This window comes from Akebia trifoliata, chromosome 15, assembly GCF_017979445.1.
Source record: "Akebia trifoliata isolate Shusen 1 chromosome 15, ASM1797944v1, whole genome shotgun sequence".
NCBI classification, from domain to species: domain Eukaryota; kingdom Viridiplantae; phylum Streptophyta; class Magnoliopsida; order Ranunculales; family Lardizabalaceae; genus Akebia; species Akebia trifoliata.
The window spans coordinates 211,922-225,513 of record NC_141389.1 but is presented as its reverse complement, the minus strand read 5'-3'; the positions used below and the strand labels follow the sequence as shown (position 1 = coordinate 225,513).

Below are 13,592 nucleotides of genomic sequence, written 5' to 3'. Positions count from 1 at the left end.
ATAAGTATGACCCTAATAATATTGATTTTTTTTAAAGGGAAGTCGATAATTAAACTACTTTGGACGCATGTACCGTTGTCTTCTGGAAGGAATTGGAGTGAAATACCAAAGTATTGATTAAGAAATTTTCAATCAGTTACTTCAATACCTACATATTTTCATCGCTTAATCTTCTTTGATGACACTGAGTGTCATTTATCGGAGCTAGGTCGAATGGTTTGCTCATTTTCCAACCTCCAAGTCCAATATAACTAATATGTCAGGTCAGGACCATTACACCACCTTCAGGTTCATATATGGAGGAGCTCCTCAGGGTGATGAATACAGGTGAGTTGGGTTTGGCTTGGTAAACCCCAAAAAAAGGATTCATGGACTCTGCGTCATATTAAACAATTTCGAAAAAAATAATTATCTTTTTGTAAGAGTGGAACCCTAGAATTTGCAAAGTATATGATGAAAATAAACAAGAACAATCAAGAAACACAATTTACGTTGCTCGGCCATGCCTACGTCCACGGATGAGAGATTAGAGAGATTTTCACTATAATTAAGAATTTACATCCCCATGCAAACTCCTCATATTTACTACCTCTCTCTAATAGCATCACTAAAATTCAAACACACAACACAATCATTGTTGCCGTTATTGAAGCCTTATCCCAAAAAAATATAACCATCCGAATCATATTGGATTAAAAATGCTTCATCTGACAAACTAATTTAATGAATCGGAAATGGAGACTGCAACTAAACATCACAAATAGAGGTGCAAGAAGAATAAAAACAGCAAGGTCACAATAAAATCCCAAGAAGAATTAAATAGACAGCATATTTACTAATAAAAGCCTGAGAAGAACAAAAATATTAGAGTACTTGTAATGTAATACTGCAGGCCCCAAGTTTTGGTATAAGGCTTTGATGATCACGATGATTAAAAATACAAGAATTTCCCCGAATTATTTTCCTTCCATGATCATGGACAAACTATATTTGAGATTCTCTTAATACAACAATTTACAAGTACATTTATTGAAGCACATTCTCGCTCTCTCTCTCTCTATACCTAAATACCGGTGAAGTTCATACGTAGGGGAATTCAAATAGGAATAAAAGATCTGTTATGAGAAAAGAAAATGATTTGAAAAACTAAAATAGAATAAATTACTTTAAATTATCGTGAAATAAAAATAATTTATCGAGGAATGTGCATGGAATCAAATGCCATTTCCAGAAAATAATAGAATAAGAAGAATCTAGAAATACCAGAAATAGGGATCTAACCTTGCTTTAGTAAGTATATGAATCAGCTACCATTTGATGTCCCTGGATTGGCTCTTCGAGAACCTAAAACAAGAAGCTTTTTATCCTCGAAACAAGCCTATATTTCTATACTTTCTCATCAAGCTCCCTAGAATCTGGAAAATCCTCAGGTTTATGAGATTTGAAACTCGGAATTGAAAAGCTCCGTCGCTCTTTCCCCCCTGGTTTTGATGAGGCATTGCCATACCAAATCATTCCCACTACTGCCAAGACCATGCCCAAGACTACTTGGAGATTGAGACCTTCTTTTCCAAAGAAGAAGAATCCTAAGACCAAAACAAGAATGGTCTTCATGTGTCCAAGGACTTGAAAAGAAACAGCTGTAAATCTACCGATGCAGATGAATTGACTTAAGTTGGTTCCAACTGCAATGGTGCACGACAAAATTATGAAGAACTGCAGAACAAATCATGAGAAATGTTAATGACTATATGAAAAGTACGCAGAATGACATGCATGCATCAACATATAATATACAAGACTCCACACATCTTTGCAAGCACAAGTTCTATATGCAAACACATGTAAAGTATGAACAAGTAATACACAGACGTGCATGCATTGGGAGCTCCCATAAGTGTTAAAAGCATGTCCGCTATAAAGATTTTTTGGAAGCGGGTACTTACCACAGAAATTGTACCATAATCATATAAATCAACTCTTTTGTTTGTTAACCAGTAATCCAGGAATGGCCCCAAAAGCAGTACTGATGCAGCCTGGACTGGTGCAGTATGGCCCAAGAGGTTGAATGATCCCAGAGAATACTTCCGTTGGAGATAATGTACATACTACAAAATAGAAATAAACAGAGCAATTAGATTGTGACTAAACTAAAGACTGAACAAGAAACCCATAGTTTTAAGGTTTGACTAAATCGGGTCACTAATATCATCCAGCTTTTTTTTTTGGATGGGTAAGCTGGACTTGAACCCACAACCCAAATTTGCATTGGAACTAAGCTAGGAGTCCAAGTTCAACATTCACCATTTCTCATACATGCACACCCACAAATCAGATTTTAGGTTTTGGCAACCACTTCACGAAGAATTGAAAGTGTCAACAAGAGAAACAGTCAACTGATATTTGAACCATTACGAGGCAAAAGGATCAAATATATATTAAAGCATTTTGAGAACAAGTGATTGCTTCTACAATAAAAAAAGGGAAAAAGGAGAGTTTTATCCTCGTCAGAAAGTAAACTGCATAGAAAGTCATGGTTGTGCTTAAAGTTCTACAATATACAATGTGTTTCCAAATTATGAATGATCTGATATCTACCCATAATGCAGTTTTCCTCAATGAGTTGGCATGGTAGGTAGATTTCATCATCATATCTTCAATTTATTGCAGTTTTGGGCAACAGATTAAAAGGTAATGGGTTGTGATAAAATGATGCGCTAAATTGTACACGGTTGATGTGGCAACTACACAGAACCATAGATCTTTTTCTTCGGGATACACAAGGAAAAGATCTACGGTTCTGTGCAGTTGCCACGTCAACCGCGTACAATTTAGCGCGTCATTTATCGTTAGTCAAAGGTAATTCATATTTAGAACTCAAAAGGAAGAGAAAATTTATGAAATATTTGATTTCAGACTTGGTAACCTACATATTGTTGCAGTGAAGTGCTCCAAACTGCTATGAAGGCTGCAACAAAACCCCTGGTGTTAACACTCACATCAGTAACAGTGCACACTGCAACGCCTAAGAGAACCACCACTATACTAAGCTTTGTGTCTCTCGAGTATCGAATCTTGTCCAAGACAACTTCAAGAAAACAGGATACAGGGATCATACTCAGCTTTGCAATCTGATATTATAACATTAAAAGTATGTTAGTACATATATCAGTTTTTTATGATAAAAATGAAAATTAAATAAATGGCTCTGAGAATAACCTGATAGAAACCCACGGAGTTCCACATCAGACTCACATTCATTCCAACAATAGAGAAGTTTGCAAAGAGGACAAATTTCAGAATCTCATGTAATGGCAGATGGGAAGCCTGGATATATCCCAACCACCTTAGAACTACAGTCATCAGGGTTGTAGTAACAAAATGCAGGCCAGTTAATGTTGTAGCTGTGGAAAATCAATGTTGGAAAAAAAAAAATCAGAAGTAGAAAATTTAAATCCATACTTCGGTCAACCTTGAAGCAGGTAAATATAACAGAAACCTGTGTAACTTCAAGCTCTAGAAACATCGAAGTCATATATGTACGTACATATATGACATAGGGTGTCCCCACCCCTTGTTGCCCAGCCACCACAAACTGGCATATAGGGTATAATCGTGGGGGAAGTAAGTCATAGGTTCAATAGCCCAAATTCTCTTCAAAATCATAGCCAAGCACAGCATAAGGACAATGTGTAACGTGTAAGAGGTGCATTGAGGCCAAACATGAAAATGAGTGTAGCCTTAGTATGTGGTCAATGGGTGTGAGAGGATTGGGGTTTGATGACTTTGATAATCGCTTTAGCTCACTGATGAGCCATTCAGCACCCGTTGTGTGACCATGTAGAGGAGAGAACTGTGAGTCAGATGAGAGAGGAATGAAGAAAACAATCAATCCTCAAATTCCTAGTGACATCTGTCTTTTTTTCGTAACTGGATTGAAGGAGGGTCAAGCCTTGATGCCATAGTCAGCAGCAATCCTGACACTAGTAGTGATAAGTTGTGTCCTTATACACACAAATAGATGGTGTCCCATCAATGACCATCCAGTGTGGGGTTGCAGTACCATCCCTTTAGCTAGGAAACTATGCCTATCATCTGAAAGCTCGATTATTTCTTGTATGAGTCTCCATGAACTCTGGAACTGGTATGGTCGAATGGTTGAGAGCTCCTTTCCTTGGAGGTGGCATCAAACTCATGATCCCCAGGGGATTCCACACATGGTTAATAGGTTAACTTACTTCACTCTCACATGCAAAATGACAAAGATGCCAATTACATTAGGTTGTGTCACCTTCATTGAATAAAGACAAAGAGGAGGACTATCTATAAATATACTCAACGTCACAAAGCTAATATAACTTCAGGCCAAAATGATCCGATAAAAACTCTGTACTACCTCTATTATACGCTAACTCCACATACTAATGATACAACCAAGATCCCAATCTACAACTTGTATTATAGATATGATGAACTTCATAGATGCTAATATAGGAATTACGTTTTCAAAATCTAAGAATGTTAAGCTAGTACTGAAGACAACTTCTGGACAAATAAAATTGACTATGAATTAAAAGGGTAACATGTTGCTTGTACATCCCAAAATCAATACTTCCCGATGTGGGCACTTTAAAAAATTGCATTACACTGATAGATAGATTCTTCATTCCCTGCTAAAAAGGATGTTGCACCGTGATTTACAGCCTTATTGGTTGGCATATCATTTTATTTTTTGATAGGTAAAGCCTATTGGTTGCATATCTAGTGATAATTACTTTTATATTCGGGCAGTGAACAAAAAATGTATGGAACCTCGTTAGGTGATGGACAAAATATGACACTAGTAAGTGGTACTTCACTGAAGATTTAAACCAAGGTCAGAAAAAATTGGGAACATGATTCGACTCGTCCAACACCCTTAATGTGATCTCAAAGAGTTGACTTGCAATTCAGACACTTTTTATTCAATAGTAAATAAGTAGAGAATGATAATAGCAAAAAAACATTATAATAAAATGTAGAGAATGCCAAAAGCATTTAGGGATTGGGGTTGTTAACATTCAACTAAGAGAATTTATCCAAAAAAAGAGAGAAAGAAATCAACTAAGAGACCAAGTATTTTATATCCTCGCAAAGCTGCACAGAACTTTGCCTGTGTAGTGTTTTACCTATCAAAAAGGAAAAAAACTTTGCTTGTGTAGTGTTTCCTTTATACTACATTGTGTTCCCAAGCCTAAATAAGGGAGGGTTGCATCAGGTTGGAAACTGGTGTGAAAATCAGCCACTGCATAACATGAATTCATCAATTGTTTGACTTCAGGGACCAACCTGAGTTTGTATTCGTTTTCTTTAGTTATAGATGGAGTAATTACTCATATTCAAGAGGATGCACTTTGGTGTATGTTATTTGTAGATGGCATAGTATTAGTGATGAAATTAGACATGAAGTCCATACAAAACTAGAATTATTGATAGAAGTGCTACAGTCCAAGGATTTTAGAATAAGTAGAAGCAAGATTGAGTACATTTGAGTGGAAATTTACTACTGACACTCGGGAAATTTAACAGGTTTCAACTAGCTTAGTTGGTAAAGCCTTTGGGTGATGATACTAGAGACCAAGGTTCAAATTCCGCCAGCACCAAGTTACTGAACTCATTAAAAATAGGCTTACTAATATAAAAAAAGAGAAAAATGTTTAGAAAAATTAATGGTTTATAAATATGATGAGTAGGTTTTATACTTGTGAATTAATCACTTTTAGGTATAATATTTGTTAATTTAGAATCTTTTAGTTATTTTTATTTAAGTTTAGTTTGTTTTATACTTTTGGGTGATTCTATGTTTTTATTTGGTTTTTATGCTTATTTTGCAACTCAGGAGCATTATGGAACATTGGGATAATTGCCAGCATTTAAAAGAAATCCTGGCTCCAAATTGGTTCATTATCGGAAGAAGGAAGATATGCATACAAGCTAAAAAGTCTTCAAGCCACAGCGCGAGTTCAAGAACTGCACAACACGGAGATGAAATACGGGCCGCGGCATGGCATGTTTTGATGCTATGGCCCACTTACGTTTCCAGCATTATTCGTTAATTTTTGGAGCTGAATTAGAGGCGAATTTTTGGACTCTAAAACCCTAATGACTCTATACCTATAAATAGGAAAAATTAAGACTTTTCGATATCACACATAATTTTTGGGTTTTTCTTGGAAGCACAAGGTTGAGAAGGAGGAGGAGAGCTGGAGATTAACTTTTGAGTTTTATTTTCCTGAACTTTATCTCTTCTCTTGATCTTTGTAATCTCTAAGAATGGCTGAATACTTCTGTGATTGTGTTTTATTTTCAATGATGAACTAATTTCCATTCTAAGGTTATAATGGAACCCATTCATGATGCTTGATTAATTTTCTGTCTTTCTTCTATGATTATTTCTACATGTGATTGTTTATTCTATCCGATGTTTAATGCGATTTAATAACTGACCATTGATTGAATTGAATTGGCGAACCTTAATAATATCGATAGAGTTGTTTTGTGTTCATGACCTAGATAGAATAACATACGCTAATTTGAGATAGACATATACTCACGTTGCGTATGCATCCCTTATAAGAGTCAAGTCTTAATGAATTCTTCTTAATTAAATTCTCATAGACATTCAGGGAGTTAATCTAGGAGGGTATTTTTATATGACCATCGACAGAGGCTTATAGAGAATTTAGTACTCTTGGGTGAAAATCATTGTAGATTAATTTATCATAGAGGGAAGGAGAATTTAATTAAGTGGATTGTTTGGGGAAAATTATAAACTTAGATTTTATCATTTATTGGTTTTAAATCTGCAAATTTATTATCTACGTTATTTTCCTTGCTTATTTTTAAATCTTATTTTCACTATTGTTTGAATAAAATTAGAGTGAGATAAATTAGTAATTAGTAATAGATTGGTATTTAGTCTCCACGGGAATGATACTTTCTCATCACTTTATTACTTGTTTCGATACATATACTTGCGTGCGTAAATTAGACAATAAAATACTCTAAAGCGACCACTATCAATATATTGGGTCTATTATAACATGGAAAATCCACACGTCTTACCACTTAGCTAATTAAACTTTTATATTAAAGTTTTCCTAATAAATCATTTTCAATAGATAACATGGAAAATCCACTTAATTTTTCTTCTGGCATATTCGATCATAGGTAAGATTTTACCAATTTCAATTTTGAAAAGCTTCTTTCTACAGAAGCAACTGTCACGAGTATTGTTAATAACATTTTGTAAATCCAACACTCCTTGAAATTTGAAAAGAAGTGGCTAATTAACATAAGGCAGATCTTCAAAACAAAAATTGAAAAACATTACAAATAAAAAAAAGTTCCTCTCAAACCAATAAAATCTAAAAAGCACATTGCATGTAATAAAAAAAATCAAAACTTAACCAACAAAATTTAATATTTTAACGAAAAGCCGAACTAAATCAAATATAGGAATAAAAAAAAACTTTCTTTGACAATTCATAAGCAAGATAAAAACAAAAATAAAATAAAATAATATAAATTGATTAGATGATATTTAAAAGAGTACAAATAAATTTTAAAAAAAAAAAACGATTATGAAGAGGGGAAAGATCAATTCAAACTGTTTTTAATTAATCAAAATATTAAATTTGTCTTCATAAAAATGTTCTCTTAGTGCCTCGATGCTCCAAACCTAATCCAATCTCTTTAGTTGTTTATAAGAAGGGATAGAACATGAGAGAGAGAGAGAGAGAGAGAGAGAGAGAGAGAGAGAGAGAGAGAGAGAGAGAGAGAGAGAGAGAGAGAGAGAGAGAGAGAGAGAGTGAGAGGTGAGTTGAAAATTTGAGAGAGAAGAAACAATCTAAAAATGGTAGGATTTTTTAATTTTTTGAGGAGATCTCCAACGTGTGAGAGGTGAGTTGAAAATTTGAGAGAGAAGAAACAATCTAAAAATGGTAGGATTTTTTAATTTTTTGAGGAGATCTCCAACGTGGGTGGAATTTCGTAAGAGTTATTTTATTTTTTATTTTTTGGAATTTAATGTGGAAGGGGCCTTCAATTTTTTTGTTAAAAAAACTTTGAAGTTTCAAAGTGGGAGACCTCCAATGTAAAAGGGGACAAGTGGCCTTCAATTTTTTTTAAACCCTGTTTCAACGTAAATCGAGATGAGAATATAGAGAGTTTTTTTTATTTTTTAAAAACAAAATTTTTGGGAGACCTCCAATATAGAAGGGGCCCTTCAAAAAATTTCCTTTTTGTTTTTTTAAATCTTGAAGTTTCAAGGGATCTAAAGAGGTTTTTTGTTTGTTTGTTTGTGTCTGTGTGTGCACATACTTTCAATAATAGAAGATGTTGATCTATACATAGTAGAATTGAGGAACACCATTCATTAGTCCATCCCAAATCCTTTGGGACAAAGCTTTGATGATGATGATGATAACCACTTAGCCACACAAAGTGAATCGAGTATGGAAACAAGGAAGCAACTATTGGATATTAAAAAATTATAATTATTTAGGAACTGGATAAAGAAAGAGAGGTTCCAAAGGGAGGAGAAGGAATGGAAGTTGCACAAATGGTTGAAGGTTATTAATCATCTGCATATGGTGGGAGGTTATTGCACCTAAGTCTCACCATCTTGTTCTTGAAAATTGTGTCTCAAATTGGGTCAACATATAAAGAATTTTATGATTTAGTTAAGATTTTTTTAGTGATTAAAATAAATAGGCATCATATACCTATTTTCTTCTAATTGTTTCCTTCTTGAAGAGATTAGATCTATTGAACTTTAATTATTGAAGTTGTTCAATGACAAGCGACATGCATTGTGAGACAGAGAGTTGTGGGTTAGCTTTGTTCTTTTTTTCTAGTATGTGTTGTTGTATATCTATTTGATCCTTGGAGATCTCCTAAACCTCCTAGGTTTGCTTGCGATTTCATAATAATACTCAAACACTAATCAACAAAAAAAGGAACAAAATCAAACCTAAAAAGTCAGAAGCTTAGAAGCTAACCCAATTCTGATTTTAAATTCTAATGGATAATTTTTAAGAGGAGAGAATCTCCCTCCAAGAGTCAACAAGTTTATTCGATGGTCAAGACTCTTGAGGTTCTCCATGATTCAAACTTTTTCAGGTCCAAGCTAATACATTTTCTTCAGCTTAGCTAGGTTGCCACACTTTTCCTAATCCAAAAGGCAAAAATGTGATTCCACTCGACAGCTTGGCCAGTCTTGAGTTTTTCCATCTTGCGTAGAAAATATTAGATTCAATTAAATAATTTGTAGCTAAGGAAACTTTGGAGTCCGCCAAAAAGCAATAATTTACTATTTCAAGCTAACGGAAACTAACCTTAGTAAAGCATTGGAAACAAGCACTATATTAGAAGCAAAAGCAATAGAAGAAAAAAAATTAAGGACTCCAAGGAATATACCAAAACTAAATCCATAAGTAGCCATTAAGGTTTTATTGACCATGATGATTCCGACAGAAGTAACAACATTGAACATCCATGAGGCTACATCTAACGCCGCCTTTTTGTCAGCCTTGCTTGTAGGTGCCATTTTTGAGTGTATGCTTCTACATCCAAAAAACATCTGTTATTAACCAATAATTTTGGTGAAAAAACACTCTTCAAAAAGGAAATTAAAAGAAAACTTGCAAAGGAAAATACCATTCTACACCACAAAAATCATCATATAAAGCTGCATACAGAAATACAGGAGGTAGAAACACCTGGTATGATATGATTCCATTGTTATATGTAGCTGGTATTTTATTTTATTTTCTTCTTTTTTGCTTAGTTTAACTTTGTAATGTGAAAAGAACCTATGTTTAGTATGGTCAGTTATGCAAGTGGTTATCATTGTGACTAATAAATTTTACTTTTTGGTACTTTTTTATTTACTATCAGTGAGGGAATGCACCTGCAAACCAGGTGTACTTGTGCTATTTCTGTCCACAAATCTTTGACACAAGGCTTCGATGATGATTATAAATTAAAAGCCCGCAAAATTATTGGTACTCATGGGCGTATGAGAAAAGATAATATCCCATCCTCTAATTAGCTCCCTACCACATTCGCAAGCCACCACCGATATGTAGAATCATTATTGTCTCACATTATAGAATAGTTAAACAGCCTACTATACCAAATGACTCTAACAATTGATCTCCATTCACTTGATCAACAACTTCAATTGAATTATCATCCACCGAAAAACAAAGACCACCTATTCCTGCTAGGCGAAGGAATCCAAAAGTACCATCGTCGAAACTAAACTTTAACAGATTTGAATACAAAGGCTTCCACAGGGGTCTTGTACATTTTTTTACCATTGAACAAAAGATTGTAAAAAGCCCAACATAGAAATTGTATCAAACACGTGGCACCAAAAATATGTATTTCAATGGTGGATCCTTGGAAAAATCTCATACTTGATGCATTCGACATGCATTCCGAGAATAATCCAATTAGATCTTAATGCGTTGATTGGCAAAATGATCCAGCACATACCTTGAGATGTATAAGGTCCCCATCCAAGATGTCAATTTGCATGGGTAATAAGAAAATATTTGAATTGAATCATATCCAAAGATTAAAAGTCCCACTAATTCCTGGAAGAGTTACCATATCATGATGGTGAATTATTTGGCTATGACAATTCCTTGGTTATTGGATTAATTGTCTTCCTTTTGGGAGAGGTTTGTTTTCATCTATTTAAAAAGATATGTTCTTACATGAGAAATGGAGGGGGGAAATGACCTAAGGGCTAACATATTTTTTATAGAGAAAATAATGTAACAGTGGGAGAAAATTAGTGGAACAACTCTCCGAAACCTGTGACTTAATCATTGGATTTGCAATGGATCTTGTAAACAAACCTTTGTGTTATTTTCTCTTCTTCCCCTACTTTGAAAATTGTGTGTTCATGTGATTGTGTGAGTTGGCTAATCACACCTGAGATGGTTGATCGATGGGGAAAATATCGAGGAATAAGCAGCATACCGAAATTTACACTCATAGAAACCCCTCATAATTCTTTCAACACTAAACACAGATCCAAGATCATGCTCCAACTTGCATTCCACGCCTCCATTTTATTCCAATTACCCTCTTTAAAATTGTATTATTCCTTTCCTTTCACAACACCCAACAAAATAGTATAGGGAAGAACCCCTCGAGGAATTTTTTTAGTCCAGAGTCTAATAGACCATAAGGCCACCCAAAAAGTAAATCTTCAACTTACTTGAGCGTAACTCAAAGAATAAAAAATAATACCAAAAAGAAACTCCAAAACTAGTACACCAAGTTATAATGTAGACATATGCACAATGCACATAAGTGGAATTAAATGCCTTCTTTCTACTATGTCAATTTTACCGAACAATACTATTCGAGATAAGGATTTCATAACATGACAAGAGTGTGCGACTTGGAATGAAACACTAGAGCTCCACTTTTACCAATGAGAATCTTCACATTTTTGTAAGGTATCAAAATAGCCTCAATCCACTTATGAAAGTTTATGCATATCTCAAACTATTTATCTAGTAATACAATTCTAAATTCCAGAAACTAAACAACTTGTCCATCACTTGGCAAAATAAAGCTCAAAAAAAAGTTGTAAACGAGAATTATTGGCAAAGTCTATGGAGAATGTCACAAATTCTCCCAATTTCACACCACTCGTCTTCTTCCCAAATTACAATACCATTTCAAGATGATAACCAAGAGAGAGATTATCACAGCCACTTGTAATAGCTTATGGCATTCTACCTGTGGGGGAAAATTGTGGGATGCTGTCAATTCATTGAGATTCCCCCCAACAAACATCTATCTTGAAAATACACACCAATCAATCATAAGGAGAATAAGAGTAGATAATGAGAAAGAAAGAGAGAGCCTCAAAAGATTTTTTTTTCGCAAATCAGACAAACAAGTCCCTAGGCTCCAGAGAGTAATTCCACTAGTTTGATTCCACTATTACATCATTTTCTATCCAATATATGTTAGTCTTTATGCCATTTTCTCCCCCCTCTCTCCCGTAAGAGAGAGTTTTTTCAAATAAATAAAAAAAGCCCAGCCCTAAAAGAAAGGCAATCAATCTTCCCAATCAAGGAATTGTAACCATCAAATATACAATCATCAAATGGCAACCCCACCCCCGCCAAAAAAATAATAATAATAATTAGAAGATTCAAAACGACTTCTTTCCCTATTCAAATAAACTTCATTTTGGATCTTGCCTTATCAACCATTTTGTCACACATCACCTTGGTAGAAGGCGTATGTCTCCACCTCAGGATACATGTTAAATTAGCCTTGGGATCATGGTTTAAAATATTGTATAGATTGAATGTCTCAGTTAATGAAAAAACTGGCCGATACATTCAATACAAACTGATACATTCCAATACAAACCTGGTACATTCCCAAAGCATTCAATGTTTCGTATCTGTCTTGGCCGATATCGATACATATCAACCAATACATTCTGATAATTTAAACCATGCTAGGGATACATTTTTGTGTCAATAACCACCTTAAGATACACATCAAACCTTTCCTAGAATCAATTATCAATGTACGGGTATTGTGCAATGCGTCTAATCTGATTTTTTTTTTTTCTTTTTCCCATTCACTACTTCTAATGCTCCTTTGAACTTTATTATTTCCATCTTGTAAAATTTACTCTTTTGCTTGATGGATACTTGAAAAAAACAATTATAAAATATGGAAATAGAACACAAGTTATAAATTCAATCCATAAATTAAAAAAAAAAAAAACAAGTAAGAGAATTACTAAAATCTACAAACACAATCAAATTCACAATTCCATATCATGAAAAGCATATGTAGTAGAATTGTAACAGGAAACAATTACAAATTACAATATCCAGCAAGGGAAAGAAATTCTAAGAACAGAATTGAGTGTAAAACAGCCTAATTTAAACTACTTTGAGAAAGAGTGATTCGAAAAATTCTGCAACAAACCTATAGAATTAGAGCTAGTTCAATGATCTGCTTTCGATAACAAATGAAGAATCATAGCTTACTTGTGTTAGAGTCAGTCAGTTAAGGCGGCCAGACTTGTTGGATCCTAGGTCTTCTCTCTCTCTCTCTCTCTCTCTCTCTTATGAGACAAAAAGGTTGCTTTTTTAACGGCTCCTCTTAACTCCAAGTCTCCAACTCGGATGGGGTTTCTCTGGAGCGACAATCCAGGACTCTTCGCTATGGCGATCGACGTGATATTGCTGAAGATAGTTTGCTAAAGCCAATGTTTCTTCCCATGATCTACTCGTGGCACATAGACACGTTGCCACTTGGCAAACTAACGTACGGCTGAGATTGGTGCTGATTTCCTAGAGGTGGGGATCACCAAGGCCGTGTTTGTTTGGTTTAAGCAAATAAACCGATTGCAGGCCATCTATGTTGTCTCCAAGTTTGTATTAATAAATGAGTAAGGCTAGCCTGACTACTATAGTCAAGCTCACAGCCTCAACAAGGCTCTTGGGCAAGCCATGTGGAGGAAAAAATCGGCTATAATCGACTATTTGATATGG

General features: G+C 34.7%; 1 protein-coding gene across 3 annotated transcripts; it reads right to left on the bottom strand.

The window, feature by feature from the left end:
- Positions 1–808: 808 nt before the first annotated feature.
- LOC147383714 (UDP-rhamnose/UDP-galactose transporter 6-like) lies at positions 809–13,335 on the bottom strand. 3 transcript variants are annotated; one of them, XR_015172892.1, is made up of 7 exons: positions 13,086–13,327; positions 9,460–9,605; positions 3,220–3,404; positions 2,931–3,131; positions 1,947–2,108; positions 1,282–1,716; positions 809–1,115 (listed from the first exon to the last, which is right to left on the bottom strand). XR_015172892.1 is itself a non-coding variant. In XM_086426257.1 (6 exons), exons 2-6 carry the CDS (start codon positions 9,587–9,589, stop codon positions 1,387–1,389), a joined length of 1,008 nt encoding a protein of 335 aa, XP_086282383.1. In that variant the 5' UTR covers positions 9,590–9,605; positions 13,024–13,335; the 3' UTR covers positions 809–1,386. The 3 variants fall into 3 exon arrangements, 2 of the variants coding, with proteins under 2 accessions (XP_086282383.1, XP_086282382.1); XM_086426257.1 differs by having other exon boundaries at positions 809–1,716; positions 13,024–13,335; XM_086426256.1 differs by having other exon boundaries at positions 809–1,716.
- Between the last annotated feature and the right edge of the window lie 257 nt (positions 13,336–13,592).

Coding starts and splice junctions, on each gene's coding strand:
- LOC147383714 (XM_086426257.1), bottom strand. CDS start 9,589: ATGGCACCTACAAGCAAGGCTGACAAAAAGGCGGCGTTAGATGTAGCC. Junction 3,132..3,219: donor ACTCCGTGGGTTTCTATCAG/GTTATTCTCAGA, acceptor TTATAATATCAG/ATTGCAAAGCTGAGTATGAT. Junction 2,109..2,930: donor GCACTTCACTGCAACAATAT/GTAGGTTACCAA, acceptor TCTATTTTGTAG/TATGTACATTATCTCCAACG.